The 17,093-nt window shown below is 40.2% G+C and overlaps 1 protein-coding gene across 2 annotated transcripts; it reads right to left on the bottom strand.

Moving 5' to 3' along the window:
• Positions 1-3,947: 3,947 nt before the first annotated feature.
• PARL (presenilin associated rhomboid like) lies at positions 3,948-17,091 on the bottom strand. Of its 2 annotated transcripts, XM_075158087.1 has the most exons (10): positions 16,888-17,091; positions 16,604-16,796; positions 16,195-16,335; positions 13,582-13,630; positions 11,692-11,787; positions 10,165-10,314; positions 9,596-9,666; positions 8,134-8,235; positions 6,136-6,233; positions 3,948-4,275 (listed from the first exon to the last, which is right to left on the bottom strand). In XM_075158087.1, the coding sequence occupies exons 1-10, from the start codon at positions 16,932-16,934 to the stop codon at positions 4,158-4,160; spliced, it is 1,065 nt and encodes a 354-aa protein (XP_075014188.1). In that variant the 5' UTR covers positions 16,935-17,091; the 3' UTR covers positions 3,948-4,157. The 2 variants fall into 2 exon arrangements, with proteins under 2 accessions (XP_075014188.1, XP_075014189.1); XM_075158088.1 differs by lacking the exon at positions 11,692-11,787 and having other exon boundaries at positions 16,888-17,030.
• Between the last annotated feature and the right edge of the window lie 2 nt (positions 17,092-17,093).

A 17,093-nucleotide genomic window follows, 5' to 3' on the forward strand; every position in this document is an offset into this window, starting at 1 on the left:
ATTAATTATGCAGTGGAACTCGAAAATCTAAGATTTCCTGCTTTATTTCAGCTGAGCAGTTTGTATCTGTAGAGTATTAGCACCTCAGACCTCAGTCCAGATTTGCACCTGCTTCTGGTGGGGAGGGGGGCTAGAAATGTGGATGTGGACTGAGGCAGAACCTCTCCTTGAGTGTTCGGCCTCTCTTTGAAACACAGTTATCAAGGGATAGAAAGAAACTCCTTTGCAGATGATCCTGTTGTCCTAAATATCTGATTTGGCACCTGCTGGTGCTACTAGCAGTTTTTATTTCACCCCCTCCTCCCCCCCACCCTGCGTGTCAGTTAGGAGACTCAGAAATTTCAGGTAACAACATTTTGGTCCCACACAGAAGTCTTGACATAATAACATACGGGATCTTGGATGCTGTGTTTCATTTGTTGCCTGAAAAACCCACAAACATAATTTTACTTTTAGGAATATGCAGGGAGACATTTCTTAATTTTCTGCTGCTCCTTTTTCCTAGAACTACTCTGCTCTACGTAGTAATTTTTAAAAATAAATCATATTTGGGTGAAATGTACACCACTTTACCCTGGTAAAGACAAATGGATTTTACAGTCGTGGGAGAAAACAGAACATCCGCTTTATCGCCTGTTATCACTGGCACAGTACAAATGATGCTCTGATCCTTGTTCCTAGGCCTGACTTAGCAAAATACATTGGAGAATAAATCGGATGTCTCTGCTCTCCCTGTGCCTGTCACTTCCTAGTACTGAGTTCGGCTCTGGCACTGTGCGTCTCGGAGCCCACCTACAGCATCAGGGAGCGCTTTGAGCAGCTGCTCATCATAGCTTGTAGGATGAAATCGGCACAAAGGCTGTCTCAGACAGGGAAACCAGGAGAAGCTGGATGAGATTAAAAAGTTGTCTGCATTTAGAAGAGATTTATCATGATTAAAAGGGGGGGGGAGAGGGAAATACTACAACAGTAAGACAAAGGCAAGCCATCCAATCAGAAAGCAAAACAGCTGCTGCTGCCAGGAATGGGGGCTGAAAGCTGAAACAGTTTGTTCTAATACTGAAATGAAATTTCAATAGAGCAGGTCACTACACTGAAGCAAAATCTTCCTTAAACATGGCAAGGCCACAGCAGACTTTCCTAAAGCCATTGAAAAGGAATGAAGGATTGTGTCTCTATGTGATTAACCATGACTTTATACTTACTGCTATTTTCCTACACAAACACTAGCTGCTGTCTCAGCCAAGCATCCACATAATTACCACATTGTATTTTTATTCACAATAATAAGCTCTTTGAAAAGGGGGGGGGGGGGGAAGTCTTTCCATGTGGTTAGTTTTGTTTTAGGTGGTTGGTTCTTTTTGTTGTTGTTTTTTCTGGGTTTGGTGTTTGTTTGGGGTTGCTTCCCCCCCCTTCTAATTTCTTTGCCATTCAAAAGTGTGACTAAATACTCAGATACTGGCATATACTGATGGCAGGTTTTGCAAGAAGGGCATTTGCTTGCCAGAAAGTTATCTTATTTACTCTAGTGAGCCGTCAAGGCCATTCCTTGTCTGACTGACTTGAATATAGGCTTTTCTATTGCAGTTTGAAAGTCATTTTGGACAGGAGAAGATACTTTACCTTTGACAGACAATGCTGCACGAGGCTCAGGTGCAAAGTGATATGAAACCCACTGCTTGGCCATGTGAATATTTTTGTACAACCTTACATATATTAAATACCTCTAGGTTTTCTACAAATGAGGGAGATTCAGGTACTGAACAGCCTTTAGAAGGGTCAATGCTGTTAGGCCTAAAGTTAGGGTGAAGCTTAGGCATGAGACCCTCAAACCACAGCCACTGACTGAAAAGATGGTGACTTCCAAACCTCTCTGGCAGTTCCAGGCTGGTTTTTCAGGAGCTTTGTGCCTCTGCAACTCTGAGAATCCAGCGGAAGTGCAGGCACTGCCTCTGAAGCATCAGCCTGAAAATGGAAGCGGACAGGGTGCAGCAATACCACGCTGCCTTAGCACATCTAACAGACCGTAAGAGTAGGATTCCACTCTCTGCAAGGAATACAGGGGCATGACTTTCAAACTTTGAGGTAGGCACTGGCTACTATGGTGAGGAACTTAATTGTAACCTTGGCTTATTTTTCTAGACCAGTAGATGTCCTTCAGAGTTTATACACTGTATTTCCTGCAATATTACTCCCTGATGCTTTCAGCCGGGATCTCTAAAAAATCCTCAGTAGCGAAGTGTTGAAGAGACTAGATAAGTTGTTGAGTGGACAAGAGGTAATGCAAGGAAGAGAAGGGAAAAAAAAACAAAAGCAAGTGGACAAAGACAACAGGTAAGTGTTAAATAGGTGTAAAACCAATATGCAAAATATTGTGAGCTATGGCTTTTGAGCTTCTTTGGCACGAAATACTCCCTTATAACAAGCCCATTTGGTGGCCATCTTTGGATGCTGCTGGCTTCTCCCTGCCTCCGCGGGAAGCAGCAGCTGCTGGCAGCAGTGCGCCTGGCTGATGTTCGGCTGCCTCTGCTGCAGGCAGGGCTGCGCTGTGGCTGAAGCCCTAAAAACCAGCGTGCTTGTCCTCAGTATCAGAGAAGGAAGCAGAAGAAAGGAGAAGTGACAGATCAGAAACAGAAAGCCAGAAAGCTTCTGGAGCAGAGCAAAGGAATATTAGATACTCCAACTCTTTTCATTTTTTAAGTCAACAGGCACTTAAAGGAACAAATCCTCAAGTGTCTCATTTTCCAAGGGATAAAAAAATTTAGACTTGAGCACTGGCCTGTGGCAGTAAAGGAGTTTACAGCAATTTTGTGTTCCATCATTTATTACAACTGGTGCCATTTAGCATTATGTATTGTTCACCCCTACAGGAAATATATTTTTTGCTAGGCACTTGTTGTAAAGTAAAAAGGCACAAGTTGCTTCTTACAGATGCAACGTGTTCTTTGGCAAGTCAGCCCATCTGGAATAACTAATTCAGCCTACAGGGAAGAGTTAAGGGTTTGAACCCACCAGCTTGTACCTGGGCAGACTCCTCAGCCCTTTGCAAGGGGTTTGGTAGTCATCCTTGCACGACAGGCACACAGTAGTAGCATACCCAAAATCCAATTTTTGTTTTTACTTGTATAATAGGAACATTGGTCATGCTACTACCCTCAGGTTTACTTTAGTAGTTACTTCTGGTTACAGTGTTGTTGATCTCGGTCACCTCATCTATTTTTGCTAAAGCTACTTATTTTTCTAGAACTGGCACATTGTGAACCAAATGTTACTTTTTAAAAATTCTTAGAAAAACCTTAAAGGAAACTAGCAATACAGCACAACTTTAAAAAACAAATAAACAAACAAAAACCCAAAAACAAACTAATGCAGTGAAAGAATATAGAAAGCAGTATAACTAATGGTAAAATACCCAAACCTACAGTATAAGTCATTGTTCTGCTGCATGTAACTATGAAAGAGAAAAAGGTATCATTGTAGTAAATTCTAAGAAGATGTAACAGCATCTTGGAAGTAGATAGAAATGAAAAACACACATAGGTTAAATAAGCCACAGCTGACAAACAAAGCTGGATCATTAACCAGTAGGTAAGCTTTGGCAACCAATCCAGTATTGCTTCACGTATTTCAAGTTTAAGATCAAGAGAGACCATTGGCTTATCTCATCCAATCTTTTCAACAATAAAGACCACTGAACTTCACCACATTAGCCCTATGTTGAGTCCAGTCTGTCTAAAGCGTGCCTTCTAGGAAAGCACCTAGTGGTGTTTGGTGGACATTAGGGGGATGCGTGATCCATTAACTTCCTCAGTTTTAAAAATGTTTATCTTCCTAAGTATTAACCAGTTGTCCCCCATTTTGAAGTTTTTTGGACAGAGCTTTTGGTCACTTCATTAGAAAGTTTTATTTTTATTCCTCCTTTAAAAAATGTAATGCAGACTGTTACCTCAGAGAGCAATAGGATAAAAACCTTTATTGTTCCACCTTTTGTCAGAGTTCATTTTCTATTGATACGCATTTCTGTAACGGTAGTTTACATTAGAAACTTCAGCTCCTTAGAGGCTTAATGTGGAGTAGCAAAAAACCTTCAAAACCAATTCAATCCCATGTCTTCAAGTAATATACCACTCGGGCACAAGGAATCTCTAGGATTAGAATCAGTTAGATCTTCCACCTCCTCCTTTTCCTGTGTTCTTTGTCCTCATTTCATGCCAAGCTTTCACCAGTGGTTCTCTGTTCTTCCATATGAGCTCATGGCCGTAAGTCACATACCACCTGAGAAAGAAAATATTAGTTAAAACTAACTGCAACTTTTCTTTGTATCTGAGGAACAGGCTGATCACTAAAATCAAGTAACTGAAATGCTTAATATAGGAGACAAGATAAACTGAGGCAGAAAGAACAACATTCCCAGAAAGTGGCAGCGGCAGGCAAGCCACTTGTTCTCTTGACTCCTAATAGTTAACTTCTTTGTGTTCTTGCTTGTCTCCGTCCTAAGAATGAATGGTTTTCATGCCTTTAATTTCACGCTCTCATGATTTCTACTTAAAAAAGATACAAAAAAATATATTTCCATTTAAGAGACTGTTAAAACAGTACTGTTGCTTTTGCTAATCCTTACTGACAACACCAAGTAGAAGTATTTTTCTAATATGTAAATACAACTGCCCCATAATGAACAGCTACATTCCATTCAAAGTGAACTTTCTTCTATAAACATCTAAATGAAGATTTAATCTATCAAAGTGTTCTAGCTTAATTTATATTCATAGAGAAACATAATATGCTGATATATAAATATCAACATAAGTGATTAAGCAAGGGAGGCTATGGTGGAGAAGAGAGGTGGGAGGGGAAGCAAATGCGTGGAAACAGGTTGAAGGTTCTCCCACAAGCCTAACTTCACACCTGAGTTCTGAATAACAAAAGCACTTTTATAGGAGCCATCAGCCAGCACTAGGCAAACTGGCCATTCCTTTAAATCATATAGCCACTTTCTGAAGCGGACAACTGTCTGTGAGGCAATGTATAGAAAACACTTTGTCCATTCAACATATGTCATAAATAGAGGCCCTCTTTTAGGATGAAGTGACCAAAATGATCACAGAGTAGAACACACAGGTAAAAGATATGTAGGTGAGGAAGGCAAGTTACTTGTCAACTCAAGACAATTTTTACTGCAACTGCTATCCTATTTTAATAATATGTGAATCTGCATTATAATGAACAAGCTGATCATGGCAGAAAGTAGGTATGAATCAGCAAGACTACATCAAATGCCTGGCATTTGTGATGCCAGAGAAGGGGAGAAAAGGAGACTGTGCAGCACAGAACTTACTGACACCAAAGCCAAGAAATAGCCAACAAAGGCAAACCAGTTCCTAGACCAAAATGAGTGTCCTCCACCTGTTCTTTGTCCGGCCTAGTTAAATCTCAGGTAGGCTTTTAAAATGCCTACATAAAATGTTTAAAAATGCTCTTAGCAATAAGTGTGAAATTAAGACAACATTGCAATCAGGTAGAAGGGGAAAAACTCATTAGGTAATGTAGTTCAAACATGGAACAATGCTGAACTGTTTCCTACAAACTGGTTTCTAGTAGTTCTTCCCAATCAGAAAGGCTCCACAAAAAGACAATGCAGCAACACTGAGAAACAGCAGTAGAGGCTGCTCAAAGGAATTTGGCCTCGGCTTATGCTAACTCTGTAGCTCTCTCTAAATTGGCAATTAGAGGAAAAACACAGAGACAAAGAAATTTTCTTGGCTGTTTAATTCTACAGTTATTTTAATTTGTCCATGCTGTGTTTTGTGAGAATCTTTTCTGCCTTGTGACTCTCTTCAACGTGCTGGGGAGAGTACAGAGACAGCCAGCCCAGGTTACAGTGACAGGACAAGCTGACACCTAGTCTATCATTCTAAGGCAGTTCAGCTCAATTTCTTTCAGTTCTAAGCATCTGTCAACAGTATTTTCCACACAATTTTATAGCACAAGGATAACAGTGAGTTATCTTCAATACTACTTAAGACAACTTTCCAAAAAACCCCCACGCTTCAGAAATAAGAGGAAATAAAGAGGAAAAAAATATAGGATGAATTTAAATATGAAACAAACAGAAGTTAATAAATACAGACTTACATTCCAAAGAGAGCTCCCCCAAGATGTGCAGCATGGTCAAAAAGTCTCCAGCCTAGAGCAAGCCCTGCAGTGTCAAATGCAATTATGGCTTTTAAAGCCTGGAAAGGAACAGAACATGGAATGGACAGGATCAGTCACAGCATATAATGACCGCTGATAACAAAGTTTCATATTCTGGCACAGAGCAAAAATTTGGGATCAAAAAATATCCCATAAATTTTATATCAAAGCAATCACTATAAAAAAAAAAAACAAACAAAACAAAAACACCACACCCAAAACCAAACAAACAAAAACCCCAACAATTGTTTTAAAACAACAGACTCAGTCCTTGTCTGTATTTTGACAGCACACTACAGCTATGAGCAGCTACAGAATAGTGCATGGTAGGAATGTGTCCTTTTTAAATACTCAGTCTCTTCCAATCTTAATTTCTAAAGCTACACATACATTCCACACCCAGGTCAGGGGAAAAAAAAAAGGAAGTTACTTAAAAGAGTACATGCTATAAAAGACACCACAAAATACATAATTGCAACATTCTCATTCACTAATTCTGAGATAGCTTAGATTTATGTGCATCTGTCCTCCCAAACACAACCCTCTAGCGGATGGAACATGTGGGGCAGCATCCCTGTCATCTTATCTGGTATAAATTGATTATCACACTCTCCCAAATGACACATCTGTTGGAAGGTAGAAAATCAGAATGATGGTTAATAACTCCATAGCCAGAAACAGCATGAGCAACGGTATACCATCCTCAGGAGGTATACAAACTACCATAACTGTAATTATGCAAAATTTTACTAAATGCCTCATTCCAAAAAGACCAACAGATTTAATGTTAGGATGAAGTGTTACTTTAAGTAGGATTTCTTTCCTTAAGCATATTGTGTTAGAATAGCAGCTATATTGCTACATTGGCTTGTTTATTTTAAAAGCCGATTACAGTATATGTAAGGTAGGCTAAAGGAGCACATAAAGTTTAGAAATACAATTACCTACTAGGGCTAAAATTATTCCAATGTTTATACTGCAATAGCCAATGTTGCTCTTGTTTTACTGTTGCAATGAGTACTTCCTCATGGCAATGCTCTCTGTGGCTCTGTATTTCTACCCTGGCCATCTGTTTTAGGAAAGATGCAGTTAAAGGGTAGCATGCAAAAAACCAGGTCCACTCAAGCAGAAGTACAAGAAAAACATGAAGGCTACATCTAAGAACACTTGTTCAAATCTGTAAGCTTCACTTCCAAAAAATATTAAATATCATGATCTTGAAATGACAAAGCTTAACTGCTTTAAGTAAAACATCTTTAAGTAGTGGACCAAAGATAATTAACTTATTAAATGAAGTCAAGATATATATGAGAAGCTTTTCTTAAATGGGGTAGTGGATGTGCTTAAAAGAACTTAATGAAACAGAAAAGAAGCCCTGGTACTACACATGAAGAAAAGCCTCAGTAACTTATTTCTAACCCCAACAGTGTTCTTCGAAGTATCAAAAGATGGTATCCAAACGAGGAGGCAGATATTCCTCCAGGGCTGGAATGTTATTTCCCCTTGAGAAGTGAAATTGTTTTTCCCATCTCGATACCCTCTTCTTGAAGAAAAATTTATCAGTATTAGATCAGCCTTAACAAGTGCTGCTATAAAAAATATCACTCATCAGAAAGAACAGTACGCGTATGCAAGTCTCCTCAGACAGGTGAACCAGAGTCCCTCCCAACTTCTCTCACCTCTTAGTATCAGATTTGAAACAGACCCATGGAGGATGGAATTTAAGATAATTCTAAATTCACTACACATTTATGTAATGATTGTGCTAGGCTGCAACAATTCAGAAATGGTCTCCAGGACTTCCATGACCTGTATCGTCTTTCAAAATAAATTTAACAGCTAAGAAGCACAAACGAAGAGGACGCAAGCTCAGATACTGGAAAGGTATGGGGAAAATGTTTTAAGAGTAGGATTTCTTTGAAGTTCAGAGGCACTTACGTTTCCTGCTGTAAATGTGAACATTGGAAGAAATATGATGGCTAGTTTTGCTTCTGGCATCTTTGTACATACGGCTGCAAGGACAGTCATTATAGCTCCTGACTGTAAATACATTAAAATACATGAAAGTAAGCTAAGTTGTTACATAAGGAAAAATTTATTTTTCTGCATGTGAACCTGTTTTCCTTTTGGCTTTTATTTTCAAATGCAACCCTGTAGTAAACCTCAAAGTATGAAGCACCACAGCAAAGTTCAGAATAAAAATAAAATAAGACACCATTATTTAATTTCAATATCCAAATTTATAAATACTGGGAAAAAAAATACCCCTCAAATGCTCTTATTTAATTAAGACATGCCTCCCCCCCTGATTTTTAAGATAACAATTTATGTTAATGTGTTTTTTTTTTCCCAGTAAACCCTAAAAATCTAACATATATTAATCAAATACAGACATCTCAGATGAAGGGAATCATTCCGAAGCTTGTACCAAAACAAGGAAAATAACAGATGGACAGGGACAAGAAATCTTTTGTCAATGAAACAAGCAACTCCCTGGTCCGTACTAAATTGACCATGGGCTTTTGTATCCATGAAATATGTCAATGGAAAGGCTGTGATTACAGTAAACTAATGCAACGTGTGGCAATTTCACTAAGTTCAGTCAATAAGACTAATCGAAAGTAACTTGCTCCAGATAGAGTTTATTCACAAGATAAAGGGACAATACATAGACCGCACTACCAAAAATTCTAACTTAGGGACTGCTCAACAGATTTTTTTCATTCCAATTGAGAAATAAGAATCTGACTTTTGGCTTTTACCAAAATTATTTAGTAAAATAAGTTAAGAATCCTTTAAAACTTGGCAAATGGCTAAGTTATAGCCTCAAACTCATAGCGAGCTAAGTGTTTTAAAACGTTCTACTACTAAAAATACTTGTAAAGAATAGACAACCACAACACCTCCTCAGCCTGCCTCATATCTTTCATACTGTGAGACTTTTGGCAGGAGTGCTGCCCTTTCTGCACAGCATGCCCTACAACTTCCACTAGTATCACATGCTGATTTTGCTTGTCTGACTACATGATCTCTTTCTAAAGTATTCTATTTTCAATTAGAGGTGACTGTGATACATAATTATGCAATAACATTTATGAAGTAAGTTTTAGAACTGAACTATCTGCTCAGTGACAAGACGTCCTGCTGTTAAGTACTCATTTACAAGACATTAGCATTAAGTGGCATTAGTTCTGGGCTGCTGCTACAAGAGTTAATATATTTGAAGAACGGGCAAGTTCTTACACAGGAATCATTGCCTGGTTACTTGGTTTTGGTAGACTTTCCTAGTTTCTGCTATCCCAAATATATTCTTGGCTTTTAAGCAGGTTAAAAAATACAGCAGGCTTTGAAAACGGCTTCGGAGATCATTATAAGGTTTCTCATATTCTGAGATACTTACAGCTCCAAGGGATGGTTCAAACCTTCCAGTGGCCATTTTAGCAACATAACTGACAAAAGTGGAGATAACCCCTAGAAAGGAAGAACGACTATTGGAAACAATACCAGCAACGCAGACAAGCATCAGAAAGTTAACAATGTTAACTTGTTATCTGTACATCTTCCTAAAGAAGCTACTGTAGGTGGTGTGGCTTGTTTTGTTGTTGTTGTTGTGGGTTTTTTTGGGGGAGGGAGGGGAGGCGGTATATTTGTTTTAACTTGAATTAATTCTCATCTTTCCTCATGAAACTCCCATGAGGCTGTATTAAGAGCTATTTTATTTTGGTAGCTAAGCATGACTTAAGACCAGATACTTGTATTGTCATGATATGTTGAAGCCAAATATCCTAAACCCATCAAAATTCTGTATGACAGCAAGTACTGCAGTTAGTATAGAGCAATGTGTGGGACTGAACGATGGCCATCTGTCATCATACATCTATTAACCATGCACACACTTTACTTGCATGAACATATTTTTATATTTTTTAAGTGTTGTAAATATATATATATATATATATTTAACATTACCAGCAGAAAGATACACTGCAATGAACTGCTCACATCCCAGAAGAGAGACAATGCTGCTGGAAAAACTCCATAAAACATACATATTTGCTGCCATGTGGAATAGAGAGAAGTGGCTAAATGTAGAGAGCAGCATGGGAGAACACAGAGCTCCTACAAAAGAGAAAAACAATGGAAAAAAGAGTCAGTGTTTTAATTTACTTCAACTTACATGTCATGCAGACTAGAAATTTATCAAGATATACTATAGGCTAATTACGCTTAGAATTCTCCAATACAAGCTATGTAATAAAACCAGAAATGTAACAAATTTCAAATTCCATGCAATACCTTTTGAAAGGTAGAACATATATCCCAGAGACATGCAAGCTGTACAAACAGCTACTTTAGAAAGTCTTATTTACCTACTGGGGAATGTTTCTTATAAAACATTTATATTATGACACATCTCCTATGCTTTGGAAAGGAAAAGACAGATTTTATTTTTATATATATATGGTGAAAGATTTTTAATATATTATATGAGCATCTATATAAAATCATTTTGCTACAGAGAGGGACTCATAAAGAAAAAGCCATTTTCCTTTCAAAAAGCTATCTCTCCTCACTGAAACAGCAGCCTTGAAAATGCAAAAAAGCTAATTAGCAAGTTTAAAGGTCAACATTATTTAAAGCAGGAGCGTCTGGGGTGACTGATGCTCAGATCTGGGTAACAGCTATCTTTAGCTTTGGAGTGTATGTGGGGAATTGGTTGAGTTTCCACTTTTTCAGCAGAAATTAAGAGGATAGCAGAAAGTACTCTAATGCATGCTTGTCTCATCCTTTTAATTCTTTTCTCTACTGTAGAAATGAAAACTAATTGTTCTGCCACTAAATACTAGTAACCTGCTTTCTTAAGGTAATCTCTTCAAAACATTTCACACACAGTGAAAGCCACCTTTTGTGTGGGTTTTTTTTTTAATGTGACCCAAAGTACAGCTTTCAAACAAGGACTCCGGACATAACATACAAATGCTTATCTATTGATGAAAGTGCACATGCATGTGACAGATGACTGTTCTATCTGCATCCCACAGAACGTTAAAGGAAAAAAAAAAATCACATTTGACACTAGTTTTTGAATGGCATTACATAGTACGATTTATTTTCTCCTTCCCAAAAACTGGCATGATTAGCGTTCTGTCCAGGAAAGCGGTGATATCATTTAGCGAAGTGCCTCTTCACCTTTACAAAGGCAGGAGCTGCATTCCACTGAATGCAGTAAAAGGCCAGATAGCAGGCAACAGTTTTGACATTACAATATTTAGAAAAGCACCAGTGAGGTTTTTTTTCTTAATTCATTACTTCTAACTTTTTTCCCCTAGAAGTGTTTTTCTGTCTAGACAAAATGATGTATTTGGGCATGACTGAGATTGCTGGTGGGTGATGGAGCTCCAAGCTAGCTATGTGCCATCCAAAGCTTTTGCAGTATGATCAGAGGTTCTATTACATCCCAATGTAGAGAAGTCCCCCAAATTACTGTTCACTTACTGGAGGATGGATCTGAGGTGAAATATGTAAACATAATCCGTCGCATACCAGGCAGCCTCCATAAACAGAATACAAAGACGTTTGCAGCTATAATACCTATTAAGAGGAAAAAACAGTATAAAAGCAAATTATGAATGGAACAGGCCATAATGCTTAATGTAAACAAGCATTCAAAAGTAAGCTTACAAGAACCATACTTTTTCTTCACTATTTCATTTAAAGCCGTATCCACTTCTTTCTTTATAGAGTTTAGAAAAAAGCAAAGAAAAATACTGAAAGCTATATTTATATATGTGACATTTAATTGCAACTGTTTTAATGTACGATGTAATGAATGAATGCAACAATCCAGAAAATCTGTACTTAAGACATTCAAGCTATGGTTTCAAACTTCTATTCCACTGTAGAACCAATGAAATAAAAGCCAGCTTAAGAGGTCTCCTTTCTTGCCTCTCTAGCTCCTTATTCCCAAATGCCACCAATCTGCTACACAGTTGCATTTAACTGCGCACGCAGGCTAGGGGAAGCATACAGGCACGCAGTATACATCCCTTCCATTTTCTGGGGAGGTTTGGTTTTGAGGTAATTGTAAAGTTACTATTGAGAGATCGAGCATAAAAAGTTGAGTTGGCATTGCTAAGGCATAGTTACCTTTGGGAAATAGCAAACGCCCAGTTTTTTACTTCACAGTTGTTTACTGCAATCTTATTTCAGTTTAAATAAGAATGTAAATAATTAGAAACATAATGATGCAAAGTTATTGCTTCTTGTTTGATGCAAAATTACTGCTTCTTGTTTAAAGTGCCTTCTCTGTTTCTATCCAAGCATTTCAGTATTTAAAATGTTTTATAATAGCTAGAAACATTAAAGGGGAAAATAATTGTGCTTCCTTTACAGAATGGTAAATGTCTCATAACTATTCTCTATTTGAAGTTTGCAACAAAATGTAAGAACTGTGAAAAACTATGATACATAAATCCCCAAACCAAAATTGTAATAGATCTCTTCTTTTGGCACTCCATCCTATTCCACCATGCTCTTTTACTAAAGGAAATATTTTCCCTGCATGCTACACCAAGATGTTGCAGAACTCTCAGCAATTTCAGTACAGTAAGCCCAATCTCGTTATGGCAATCAGGGTTAAGTATCCAAATGGCTCAGGGTCTACCAGCTAGAACTAGATTAACTCGATGTTGAGGGATGCTCTAGGGACTACAGAATATGAATCTTCACCCCCCCTGCCCCAATACAGTATTTGTATCTGTAAGGTGACTTGGCTTGCACGTTGAAGAGCAATTCAAAGCATTGTACAAAACTTTTTGACAGGTCTTGTTAGCATGTAGAATACACAAGAGCAAATATGGCTTAGCTACTTTATTTAGATATTAATCAAGTTCTCATCAATTTCTCTCCACACATTACCTTTATCTTGGGGGTTTCAAGTGATGTTAGGCTATCCAATCAAAACTACATCACAACCAAAGGAAAGCTCACAAGATAGTTGCTGATTGTTTGCAACGCTATGTATGTAAAATAGCAAAAAATTATCAGGGAGTTTTATTTCCACGTATCAGTGGAATATATACTCGTATTCCTTCTAAAAGCATTTACTGTTTTTCACAGTTCCTGAGAAAAATGTTGCCAGGGAAAGATTCTAGCTAATCCTCCACACACTCTCACACAGATGCTTAGGAATTTTTTTAATGCATACAAAAAATAGTTTGTGAGAAGGAAGTGTAGCAGAAATAGTGTATGTGCAGGTGTAAGTTTACACATGCTTTGTGCCTAACAACCTAAATGTGGTATGAAAGCCATTTGTTTTAACATACTGTACCTGTTTGCCATATTTCTCTTCCTGTGAATGTCTAATACTTGTAAGCTAACACAAACCTGTCACAGTCCGCTGACCCTCAGTCAGGTTATTCCACCAGCTGTTAACCTGAAACACAATTGTTGTACATCAGTGTCACTGTAGAGTATTTGCAATTTCAAAAACAGTCACACAAGGTTCTACCTTTTTAAGAATGGAAAGCATTTGTTTGAAATCTGTTAAGTAAATCAGTTTCAAACTTTTTTATTTCTGATCGGTTTAGCTTTTTAAGCTGGCATTTCCTTACTCAAGAATAGTTATCTACCCTCGTCATAAAATATCCCAACACAGACGAAGAGTTCCCTCAAAAAGAATGGGGTTATATCCTTTTACACAACTCTGTGGGTTTACCTCTGCTGGTACTAAACAAGGATCTTGCCCATAATGCCTACTTTAGCAGATTGGCCAAAGTTAGCATAAACCCTGCCTTGACTAAGCCTCACCCTAATGCTGTCTAACATCACACCACCCACCTTTGAGAGATTCCACTTTTGTGCCAGGGTCACTTTTGCAGAGGTGGCTCACAAGATGTGGAATCCATTCCCCTTTGCGTCCAGCTCACCCAGCCCTCCTCCAAGTTTAAAACCCCTGAAAAAGTTTATTTTGAGCGCAGTCAGCCCACAGACAAATTCCATCCCCCTTTCCCTTCCTCAGCTTTCAGAATAATTTTGGACAAATATTTTATTGATAGCTCAATGACCTTCCAACCATATTGATGGGGACAATGTCATAAAAATTATCTGTAGGTTGCAGCAGGGAGAAATTATGCTGTACGAAACAAATCATTCACTATTTGGTATCAAAGTAACAACTTCATTGCATTTTTCTGTTTAATTCTCTGGCACAGGATACAGATACCGGTAGTTCCTACAAAGTTCTCCAGTATAAGAACACTAAACAAACATGATTTTTGTAAAATACAAGAAGTGGATGCCCTCAGAAGCTATTGGGGGATCCTGAACTTTAAAAATAGAACTTACCAGTGGAAGATGGGGATTGGGAGTTTAAGCCTATTAACAATAGGGCAGTTTTGTTCTATTTTTTGAATAGCTAATCACCAGATCTTCCCCTTCAGGTTTTGAAGGAAAGCAAAAGTATAAAACCAAAATTATTTAAAATATTAAGTGGCAATCATAATCTCACCTGCAGTTCATATACACCAAGCAAGAAAGCATGCTGTACTGGGCCTGGCTAGGATAAAGTTAATCTTCTTTATAGCAGCTCATACATGATGCTGTGTTTTAGATTTTTTGACCAAAACAGTACTGATAACACACTAACGTTCTAGCTTTTGCTGAACAATGTTTGCACAGCATGAAGGCCTTTTCCATTTCTCACTCTGCCCCTGCAGTGAATACACTGGGGATGCACAATAGGCTGGGAGCGGACACAACTGGGCAGATGACCAGAGCTAACCAAAGAGATATTCCTTACCATATAATGTCATGCTCAGCAATAAAAGGGAAAAGAGGGGATTTTAGGAGGTTTAGCCGTCTTTTGCTCATAAACTGGCTGGGCATTGGTCTACCCACAGGAGATGGTGAGTGACTGCCTTTGCATCACTTGTTTTTTTTTTTCCTCTCTTTTCCCACTTATCCTTCACTTATTAAACAATTTTTGGTTGTTGTTTTATCTTTACCCCCAAGTTTTCTTGCCTTTATTCTTTCTTTCCTCTTCCCCCCATCCCACTGGGGATTTGAGGGAGAAGAGAGCAAGCAGCATGTGGTGCTTAGCTGCCCACCAGGGTTAACCCACAACACACGCCCATTTCGGAAGAAGTACCACAGTGCACACAATACACATTACAAAAACAGCTCCTCTGTGTCCTACCAAGGGCCCCGTGCTTCTCCAGCTCCACACTCAGCCCTACTTCCTTTGGACAAGCAGACCTGAAAGAGTAATCAAGCCTGGTCTATCACAAGCCACAGTAGTAACCTTGAAACAAACGTAAAACATACATGCATGTTTAGTTTAGTTTTAAATACACTTAATTAAAAACTAGATGACTGACACTTTCGGGATGTCAACTAAATTTATAACAAGTCTTGCAGTACTTACATTGTTCTTACTGCCCAAACTCCAAAGTATTTGCATGGAAATGTCAGTTCTCATAGAGAAAAAAGCCCTCTAAACCCTCATATTTGTGAAGTACAGATTGAAAATATGAATGCGTTTCAGCAGCCAGAGCAGTAAAAAATTTCATGCTTAAGGTTCAGAATTTAAGCTAGCTCTGTCCTCTTTCAGAGTTCATGTTCACTTTTGAGAACACTTAGACATACCAAGAATAGAATTTTTTTATAGTGAAAAAGGTACCTAATTTAGATATACAAACTACTACTACCGACCTCTCTTCCCTGCATTTCAGAGTGAAGATGGTATTTTGCTCCAGTATAGCCTTTGTAGTGATATTGTGAGTTACAGTTTTCTAGAACTAATTTGATCAGTTTTTCTTGTAAGGAATTTGCTGAGAACCTATTATTTCTCCAAGTTAAAAATCAGGATAAACTGGACAAGTGTCTGTTGTACAAATGGTGCTCGCAGATGTGCCTACACCAGAGCAAAGACGCGGTCATGTTTTACGCTTCCGCAGGGACCCACCCGTGTCCGAACAGGCCGGGCCTGGCTCCGCGTACCTGCTTTCTGAAGTCCCCTCTCTTCTGCGGACGTATTTTATCCAACCAGTCTGCTCGAGCTTCTTCAAAATAGGTCTGGACCCGCGACTTGAGCGACTCATACTGCCAGATGGCGGCGGATCCGAAGGCAGAGCCTGTGAACTGGGCGATATCGGATGAAGTCAAAATGAACGCACCGTCCCGAGGACGGCCCGTGTGTGGCCTCGGCTGAGGAAGCCCGGCTCGCCCTGGGCTTACGTTACACGCCATTCCCAGTTGCTCAGCCCTGAGCAACGCTAGCACGTTAATGGGGACTAAGGCACCGCTGACAGACGGGGGTCCCGCCACGGAGCCGCCCGCTGGGGCTCCCTGCCGACCCCGCTCCCGCCCGGCCGGACACGGCAACCCTCGGCCCGCAGGAGCCACTTACCCCCACCGCGAAGAGAAGCGGCTTGACCAGGCGGCGCGGCGACGGGCGGCCGCCGCGGGTCGGCGGCGGCAGCGGGCAAAGGCTGCGGCGCGGGGGCGGCGGTCCGGGCCGCGTCTCGGCGGCGGCGGGGGGCTCCTCGGGCCGCGGCCGCACCCGGCGGAAACCCTGTCGCTGCTCTAGCAGCACCGTCAGTCTGCGGGGGAAAGACGCGGACCATCAGCACCACCGCGACTGCCCGCCCCCCCCGCCCCAGCCGCCCCCTCCCCGGCCGGGCCCGGCGGTACCTGTGCGGCCGCGGGCCCCAGGCGCGGGCCCACCACCGCCACGCCATGTTGGGCGCCTCCCCGCGCGCCGAGCGCTTCCGGGGCAGCCGGACGCCATCTTGCGGGCGCGGCGTTGGGCGCCCGGCGGCAGGGCCGGGGGAGCCGCTCGATCACCCCCAGCGCGGGGGGCGGTCCGGGGGCCCCCCAGCGCCGCGGGACCGTTCCGC

Source organism: Calonectris borealis, chromosome 9, assembly GCF_964195595.1.
Source record: "Calonectris borealis chromosome 9, bCalBor7.hap1.2, whole genome shotgun sequence".
NCBI lineage: Eukaryota > Metazoa > Chordata > Aves > Procellariiformes > Procellariidae > Calonectris > Calonectris borealis.

What these genes read in the sequence shown, in the direction of transcription:
- PARL (XM_075158087.1), bottom strand. Translation starts at nt 16,934, where the DNA reads ATGGCGTGGCGGTGGTGGGCCCGCGCCTGGGGCCCGCGGCCGCACAG. An exon ending in GGGTCAGCGGACTGTGACAG is followed by an intron (nt 11,788 to 13,581) that starts GTTTGTGTTAGC and finishes TCCTCTTAATAG; the next exon opens with GTATTATAGCTGCAAACGTC. An exon ending in TCACATTTACAGCAGGAAAC is followed by an intron (nt 6,234 to 8,133) that starts GTAAGTGCCTCT and finishes GTTCCTTTCCAG; the next exon opens with GCTTTAAAAGCCATAATTGC.